The sequence below is a fragment of the Lepus europaeus genome, chromosome 1 (genome assembly GCF_033115175.1).
Source record: "Lepus europaeus isolate LE1 chromosome 1, mLepTim1.pri, whole genome shotgun sequence".
Lineage (NCBI taxonomy): Eukaryota > Metazoa > Chordata > Mammalia > Lagomorpha > Leporidae > Lepus > Lepus europaeus.
The window spans coordinates 133,473,552-133,483,223 of NC_084827.1; the positions used below are offsets into that span (position 1 = coordinate 133,473,552).

The 9,672-nt window shown below is 38.3% G+C and overlaps 1 protein-coding gene across 1 annotated transcript; it reads left to right on the top strand.

Annotated features, from left to right (window-relative positions):
- Positions 1-5,702: 5,702 nt before the first annotated feature.
- On the top strand, positions 5,703-6,493 carry LOC133767030 (inactive ubiquitin carboxyl-terminal hydrolase 53-like). Its single transcript, XM_062201092.1, has one exon. It carries the CDS (start codon positions 5,799-5,801, stop codon positions 6,441-6,443), a length of 645 nt encoding a protein of 214 aa, XP_062057076.1. The 5' UTR covers positions 5,703-5,798; the 3' UTR covers positions 6,444-6,493.
- Positions 6,494-9,672: the final 3,179 nt, after the last annotated feature.

Sequence of the window (9,672 nt, forward strand, 5' to 3'; positions counted from 1 at the left end):
CCACAATGGCTGGAGTTGCACCAATCCAAAGTCAGGAGCCAGGAGCTTCTTTCTGGTCTCCCACGTGGGTCATGTGGGTGCAGGGGCCCAAGGATTTGGGCCATCTTCTACTGCTTTCCCAGGCCATAGCAGAAAGCTGGATTGGAAGAGGAGCAGCCAGGACTAGAACTGGCACCCACATGGGATGCCAGCACCGCAGGCGGAGGATTAACCTACTGTGCCATGGCACTGGCCCCTAAAGATTTTCTAATTCTGTAAAATTTTGATTGGGATTATGCACTTAAATTTTTACATTTAAAAATTTTTAATGAATTTTTTCATGTTATAACATATATGTCCCTGGCTTCGGATCGGCGCAGCGCGCCGCCATAGCGGCCATTTGGGGAATGAACCAACGGAAAAGGAAGACCTTTCTCTCTCTCTCTCTCTCTAACAAAATATAAAGTACCTATGGTTTTACTCATCAGCAATATCTACTATGAATATTTTAGTTTTTTCTCTGTAATTATAGTTTTTTTTTTCATGTAATCAGATGCATACTTAAGTGTATACACACACACACACCCATATATACACATATAAAAACATGCTAGGAACGCATCTTTCCATGTTAATATATTAAACTTACAGTGTTAGTTTGTCACTTACTTTATGACTTTTTCTATTAGAATATTTATTTTTGATAGATCTGTACTATATGAGTATAGTATGTTAACGCATATATACAGCATATACGTAAGCAAGACCTGCAACACTTGTAACTCATGGTAGTTTTTCCTTTTGGTGTACTTTTTAGGCCCTGAATGTATTTGCTTGTGTTTCTGATAGTTCTTGTATGGTTTTATTTTCCATTTTCTTTTATCTGTTGGTAAATACTTTAAGTACCTTGAAAGTCAAATGTAAGGAGTAGGGAAATAAGTAGTTGTTGCCTACATTTCATGATTCCTGAAATATTTTCCAAACACTTTTCCAAAATTTCAAAATCTGAGGTTAGAGAATCAGTCATCATATCTTAGGTTTTACTATTGCATTGGCTGAAAGTAAGGGGAGTTAGGATGTAAAGTTTCTAGGTCTGAAAAAGGTTAAGGAAGACCATCAAAGAGAAGCATTTTTCTTCTGATGGTTGCTTTTAAATGCCTGGATGATAGCACTTACCTGTTTTCCAGAGAAATCAAACTTCCTAAATAAATAGATATTCAAATGCATGTAGATATGAGGTATATTTCGTATGTATGTAAGTGTGTGGGGTTCTCCCTGTACTTTGTGCCTTTTCTTTTTTCACACTAGCAATCTGAGTCTCCCCAAAGAATGTTCATATTGTCCTGACATTGAGGAAGTGCTCTCTGATCCTGTTGTCTCTACTTGAAGTGTCTTATCCCACTTCATCTCGGGGCATGAGCCTCTTCTGGCTATATTATCCAACGCAAAAATGTTTATGGCTAATATAATTCTTGGTCTATTCTGTTATGCAAAGGTCAAGTCTGCCACTTATTAGCTGTGGGAAAATTAACCTGTCAGTTTCTTATTCATTAAACACAAAACAATAATAGTACCTATCTCACAGGATTGTGAAGATTTAATGAGTTAATCCATGTAAATCACTTAAACAGCACTTATATAATAAATGTTTGCTTTATTGTAATTGTAGTTGTCATCATATTCATCTTATCAAAGGCAGAGGATGGTGATTTTTCAAGAGTACAACTTATCTTCTGTTAATTAGACTCTCCCCTCCTTTTTTTTGGTCAGTTTTGGCTACCCAGTTATCCGCCTCTGCCACTTGACTCTCTACCTCCGTGTAAACTCCTGGTAAGTATGCTGACTTAATTCTCAACTGTTTTTCATGCCCTAGGAATAGGTGTGGCAGAATATTGAAAACCTTTTCTGAATCATTTCTGCACTTTCTGGACAAGGGGGAAACCTGAGTGGGCTTGGAGTTTTCTCTCAATTCTCTTCCGCCACATAGTTTGACTATCAAATCAGAAGGAAATCTTAACTCAGTTCTCTGCGTCTTCCTCTTTCAGTAGCCTCAGGATACCGATTTCTCCACTTTACTACTTTGATAAATAAGTACTTTGAAAGCTAAATCTAAATCTAAAGCATAAGAAAGTAGATGTGCAGATAAGCCCAATAGCTGTTACCTGTATTCTACTATCTTTATTTCCCCAAACATCCTTCCAAGACCTGAAAGTCTGAAGTTAGAGAATCTTCTATCTTACCATAGTTTTACTATAGCTGGAAACAAGTGTAGAACATCAGAATATGCCACCCCATAATATACTCCTGTAGCTTAAGGGTTGTTTTGAGCTGAAGACATTTGAGAAATAGTACCTTCAGAAAAAGCTGTATGGCTGCCTCTTTTTCTTTTTCTGAAATTAGGCCATAAAATTTTGCATGAGAAAGGTGCCCTCCCTCAACCAGAAAGAGAAAAACATTTTTTTTTTTTTAAGATTTTATTCATTTGTTTGAGAGATAGAGTTACAGATGGTGAGAGGGAGAGACAGAAAGGTCTACCTTCCACTGGTTGACTCCCCAAACAGCTGCAATTGCTGGAGCTACTCTGATTCGAAGCCAGGAGTCAGGAGCTTCTTCTGGGTCTCCCATGTGGGTGCAGGGGCCCAAGCACTGGGCCATCTTCTACTGCTTTCCCAGGCCATAGCAGAGAGCTGGATTGGAAGAGAAGCAGCTGGAACTCGAACTGGCACCTATATGAGATGCTGGCGCCCCAGGTGGAAGATTAACCTACTGCACCACAGCGCCGGCCCCAGAAAAACATTCTTAACACTAGAGACTAGGAGTTGATGCTGAAATCAATCTATACAAGCAGACCTACTACAATAATCCTTACCTTATGTTACTTTTCTCTGTATTTTCCTAGTCACACTAACAATTTATGACCCCTGGTCTCTTTGTCTTATCACATCTCCACAGTTTATTATTCTTTGTTTTAAAAGATATGTAAGCTGTTGGACCTAACAACTTCTTGGGGTCTTCATTTCTCTTACAAGGATTTCCATACATGTAAAAGGACTAAATAAAACATGTATGCTTTTCTTATGTTAATCTTTCCTATGTTAGTTCAGTTCTTAGGCCCAGCTACAGAACATAAGAGAGTAGAATGAAATATTTCCTCTGATACATAAGAAAGAGATTTATTTCTTCTCTTAGCCTACAGTGGACTATGGTGTATTACACGCCTGATTTCCAGTCTCCCAAACCGGATCTTTAACAAAACCATTTTTTTCCTTCAGTGAGTACCTACATCTTAGAAATGAAACCCTTTGAAGATTTTATTTTAGAATTCTAAGCCAGGAATATAACTTTTATGTTTAGGTTTTATCTGTTCTACCTGAAGGCAACTTATAAATAAAAAGATATAGTATAAGAAATCTAACAATGGAGAGTGCAAAGAACAATCTTTCAGTGGCTAAACATATCCCATTATAGTTGCTTTTATGTTCATTTTGAAGCAGGAGACTTCCATTGTTCTTAGGATGGGCAACTGTATGATAATTAAATCTCACTTATTTTATAATTTGAGTAAATAATCTGAGGAAGTTTCCTTTATTATAGGCTAATTAATTGATTTTATATAACTAATCATTGATGTTAGCTATAAATGAGTTACTTTTTGCTATACCAGTTTGACTTGAAAATTGGCAACTCTAGCGATGAAAGGGAAGGGGGACACAAATTTCATCAAGTGGTTAGGTAACTTGTTATATGTGCCAGTCCTAATGATTGCATCTTTTCCTAGCAGTTTAAATTTTACACTTTTGGTGCCCTCTGTTAAATATGATAACAGACCTAAACAAAAACATTTTGTCTAGAGTCCACTTAAGGCACTGGGATATGAAAAGTAGGGATTTGTTGCATGAAGAAGGGCTTTCCCAAAAGGCCTTGTCTATCTAGTTCACCAGAATACTCCAAAAATGTAGTTGAATGCTCAGAATATAGGTACTCAAATAACAACCAGTAATATTAAAAATAAAAGCAACTGACATTTATATGATTGTCACTACAATGTCAGGTACTGTTATAAGGCTTTCACATATATTGATTCATCCATTCCAAAAACAATCTGCAAAGAAGGCATTGGTAATACTCTCATTTTTTACACAAGAAGTGGATGCACAGAAGTTAAATGACTTTCCCAAGGTTTCATAGCTAATCATTTGTGGAACCAAAATACAAACTTGAACCATCTGGCTTCAGGGTCCAGTTGTTACATCACTAGGCTGCATGTTTTGTTGATTGTTTTGTTAATGAATGAAACCTATAACTGCACTCCATAATGAAAACATCGTCGTTATGTTGGAAAAGAATTCAAAGTGATGATTGAAATAGATGAGGACATATATTAAGCCAGAAAGGTTAGGTGATGATTTAGTAAAAAAAGCATCAAGGTTGGGGATTGGAGCCAGCTTTGTGGCATAGCAGGTTAAGCCACTGCTTGCGGTGCTGGCACCCCATATCAGATCAATGGTTTGAGTCCCAGCTGCTCCACTTAAAATCCAGCTTTGTACTGGTGCATCCAGGAAGGTAGCAAAAGATGGCCCAAGTACCTGGACCCCTGCCACCATGCGGGAGACCAAGATGGGGTTCCTATTACCTGACTTCAGCCTGGCTGGGACCTGACTGTTGCCAACATTTGGGGAGTGAGCCAGCAAATGGAATATCTTTCTCTCTGTCTTTACCTCTCTCTCTGTTGCTCTGCCATTCAAATAAATAAATAAATCTTTAAAAAAATATTGCAGATCAAAGTTAGGGGAAATGAAAGAGAAGCAAAGATAAAATCCAGATGTGATATTTCTCAAAAAGAACTTTCTTCAAGTCTTTTTTGCCTATCCGCTTTGTGTTTTTATTCATCAGATTTTATTGTCTGAAAACATGAAAAGTGTTTGTCTACATCCTTATATAATTCTAAGTAGCATAATTTAAAATACATACATACTAGTTACTTAAAATAGTAGTATATTTTGCAAATTAAAAGATCAAAGCATATGACTTGCTGATATAATTATGTAAGAAGCCTTATACATGAACATTAAATCACATTATGCTTGAATATTAAATATATATTTCAAACTGTAACAGGTAATACATTTTTGCATCTTTTTATCATGTGACTTTTCTCCAACATCTGTTGGCATATTTCAGAGTAGTGTTTTTTGAACATTGGAGTTATACTTACCATCAGTGACTTCTAATATTTGAATGTTAACAGCAAAAATTATCTTCGCACCCCTGCTTAGAATTAGGCTGGGAAATTATACATTTCTTTGTGTATTTATTACTGCTATTTAAATTATCATAATCTTTACATGCCTGCTAGCATTTTTGAATTCTAGAATGTGTCTCTTTTCCCTATTCAGCTAGCAAATTCTTATTGACTTGTGATTTAAGAACACAAAATTTATCATAAAACCATCATATGACAAAGCAGAAACAGACGTTTTAAAAACAGATTTCATATCTAAATCATCCCACTCAATGTCTTTTACAAACTAATCCAATGTTAATGTCTTAAAAGTTAACTCAGAAAATCAACATAGAAGCAATCTAAAATGAGACAATGTTTCAGATTTGATTCACTAGTGAATAACATAGTTAGCCTTTTTTATTGTTGTTTTCTTGCTTTTGCCAAAAAATATCATTCTTGTATCCTAAATTGGGGTATTAAGAGTAATGTTCAGCAGTGGGTGTGTCGTAGCTGTGGAGCATCATCTGACCCTCTACCTTTTACAGAATTTGTGTGATACATTTCTACAACAGCCCTATGCAATGAAGTTGAAAGAATGATGGAAAGGCATGAGCGTTTTAAACCTGAAATGTTTGCAGAACTGCTACAAGCAGCAAATACGACAGATGACTATAGGAAATGCCCTAGTAACTGTGGCCAAAAAATAAAAATTCGTCATGTTTTAATGAATTGTCCAGAGATTGTTACAATTGGTTTAGTCTGGGATTCTGAGCATTCTGACTTGACTGAAGATGTTGTTCGGAATCTGGCAACACATTTCTATCTTCCTGGGCTTTTTTATAGGGTTACAGATGAAAATGCCAAAAACAGTGAACTTCACCTTGTTGGTATGATCTGCTACACCAGCCGACATTATTGTGCCTTTGCTTTTCATACCAAGAGTTCCAAATGGGTATTTTTTGATGATGCCAATGTGAAAGAGGTTGGAGCTAGATGGAAAGATGTGGTCTCCAAGTGTATTTGTTGCCACTTCCAGCCACTGCTTTTGTTTTATGCAAACCCAGATGGCACAGCAGTTTCTACTGAAGATGCACTTAGGCAGGTGGTCAGCTGGTCACATTACAAATCCGGTGCAGAAAATACTGGATGTGAAAAGCCCACAGTTTATAAGTCAGATAATTCGAAAGAAAATGGAGTTGGCGACCAGGCCAAACAGAGAAAACCAGAAATTTCAAACTGATAATATGTCATCATGTAATCGGAACCACATTCAGACAAGTGGAGGGAGAGGGCCAGAAAAAAAAAAAAAAAAAAAAGAGTAATGTTCAGGCCGGCGCCGTGGCTCAATAGGCTAATCCTCCACCTGCGGCGCCGGCACACTGGGTTCTAGTCCCGGTTGGGGCGCTGGATTCTGTCCCGGTTGCTCTTCTTCCAGTCCAGCTCTCTGCTGTGGCCCAGGAGTGCAGTGGAGGATGGCCCAAGTCCTTGGGCCCTGCACCCGCATGGGAGACCAGGAGAAGCACCTGGCTCATGGCTTTGGATCGCCCAAAGCCAGGTGCCTCTCCTGGTGTCCCATGCGGGTGCAGGGCCCAAGCACTTGGGCCATCCTCCACTGCACTTCCAGGCCACAGCAGAGAACTGGACTGGAAGAGGAGCAACCAGGACTAATACCTGGTGCCCCAACCGGGACTAGAAGCCGGTGTGCCTGCGCCGCAGGCGGAGGATTAGCCTATTGATCCGCGGCGCCGACCCATATATATGGCTTCTAGTACTGATATGTTCTGTCTCTCTATTTGGGAAATAACAGAATCCACTATCTATTTAAAGATCTTCCAAAACATTCTTAATAATGGGGCAGTTTCAGCCAATAATACATCTTTGAATTTATGTTGATCAGTATACTATATTTTCAAAGCAGTTGTTAAGACTCCTGGACCTTACATAGAAACATAACAAAATTAGTCTATGATGCACTATAATAAAATCAGGTTTCATATCACACATATGTTAAAATATTTTAATATTTTATGATAATTTTTAATTAAGCATGAAGAATACCAGACATGCTTATGGCTAATAGGTAATCCATGCTCCTGATGTAATGTTCAGATGTGAAAAGTTAAAAGTTAAAAAAATCCTCTTTTCCTCTTCCCTTACCCCCATTACAGAGAAATTTTCTATGCTTATACATAGATGCCTTTTTGGTAAGCAAATGTCATCAGCTCCATTGTTGATACAAATGTGCTGTTTGAAACCAGTCTTCACCAATATTTTAATACAATTAAGTGGCTAGTTGCAGAGAAATTTTCAAATATCTGTGCCTTTTGTAGCTCCAGATTTATCATCTAGAAACTAATTTACTAGTAAGTCAGCTGCTGTCAAGAACAGAGAAAATAGTCATCTATCCAGTTGCTTCAGCCACAGTTTTTCATATGAAATTATATAGTTTAATAAAAACATATCATTATTTGCTAGAAACAACTATGACATTTTCTCAGTTTCTGAGGTATAGTAAGACCTTTTTATATATGATGGCAACAGCTATGAAAAATTAATTTTGAAGAAGATGGTTAAATAATATAAATTAAATGAAGAACTTCATCACTATGAAAAAAATTAAGAACTTCTATTTATTAAAAGACAGAAAAAATGAGAAGATAAGCAACTGTAAAAATATATTCCTGGCATATGTAACTGACAAATTATTAGTGTCCAGACATAAATAATTCTTACCTATAAGTTAAGAAAAAGATGGGGCCGGCGCCGTGGCTCAACAGGCTAATCCTCCGCCTTGCGGCGCCGGCACACCGGGTTCTAGTCCCGTTCGGGGCACCGATCCTGTCCCGGTTGCCCCTCTTCCAGGCCAGCTCTCTGCTGTGGCCAGGGAGTGCAGTGGAGGATAGCCCAAGTGTTTGGGCTCTGCACCCCATGGGAGACCAGGAGAAGCACCTGGCTCCTGCCATCGGAACAGCGCGGTGCGCCGGCCGCAGCGCGCTACCGCGGCAGCCATTGGAGGGTGAACCAACGGCAAAAGGAAGACCTTTCTCTCTGTCTCTCTCTCTCTCACTGTCCACTCTGCCTGTCAAAAATAAAAAAAAAAAAAGAAAAAAAAAAAAGAAAAAGATGGGCAACTTCACAGGAAAATGAGCAAGATAGTTGAACAGGCACTTCACAAGAGGTTATTGATATGGCCCATAAGCAATCTAAAAGATAATCAAACAAATACAAGTTAAAGCCACACATGGATACTATTATAAACTTACTAAGGACCTAAATGTAAAAGTCTGCAGAATATCAAATATTTTCAAGAGTATGGCAGCCATATTACTAGTTAAAGTGATGAGTTCAAGTTCATAACTGATCATAAAGATAGGATTAAGTGTCATAGGGATCACATAAAAAAGAACATGGTAAGCTGGACACACAGCAGTCTCATAAAATGACAAATGCTCTAAACAGCACTCTGGCCTTACAGCCCTTAAGGCATTCAGATCTGGCTAAAAAGCCAAGACACTGTGGCAAAAAATGACCTAAATGAAAGATCTCTGTGAGTGAGATCCCGGTGGAAAGAAGGGGCCATCAAAGAAGGAGGTAGCTTTCTCTGATGGGAGGAGAGAACTTCCACTTTGATTATGGCCTTTTGTCTTAATAAGGTCAGAGTTTGTGAACTCAAGAGGCTTCCATAGCCTTGGAAGCTCATGACAAGAGCCTCGAGTGATCCCTGACATCATAAATAAGAGTGTCAATTGTTAAATCAACAACAGGAGTCACTGTGCACTTGCTCCCCATGTGGGACCTCTGTCCTTAACATGCTGTACTATGAGAATTAACAGTAAAACTAGTCTTCAAACAGTATTTTATCCTTTGTGTGTCTGTGAGTGTACAAACTGTTAAAATCTTTACTTAGTATAGAGTTGATCTTCTGTATATAAAAATAATTAAAAATGAAGCTTAATGAAGAATGGGATGTGAGAGGGAGTAGGAGGTGGTATGGTTTGGGGGTGGGAGGGCGGGTATGGGGGGAAGAACTGCTATAATCCAAAAATTGTACTTATGAAATTTATATTTCTTAAATAAAAGTGTTCTATAAAAAAAGTATGTTAGCAATTGGAACATGTATATACTACTGCTAAGAGAATTGATTGGTGGTGCCGGCTCTGTGACATAGTAGGTTAAACCTCTGCCTGCAGCTCTGGCATCCTAGATTGGTGCCAGTTTGAGTCCTAGATGCTCCACTTTCAATCCAGATCCCTGCTAATGGCCTGAGAAATCAGTGAAAAATGGCCCAAATCATTGGGCCCCTGAACTCATGTGAGAGACTCAAAAATAAAGAGAAGCTCATGGCTCTTGGATTCAGATCAAGCCAGCACTGGCCGTTATGGCCTTTTAGATAGTGAACCAGCAGATAGAAGACCTCTCTCTGTCTCTCCCTCTCTGTCTATAACTCTGATTCTCAAATTAAAAAAATA

What these genes read in the sequence shown, in the direction of transcription:
- LOC133767030 (XM_062201092.1), top strand. Translation starts at nt 5,799, where the DNA reads ATGATGGAAAGGCATGAGCGTTTTAAACCTGAAATGTTTGCAGAACTG.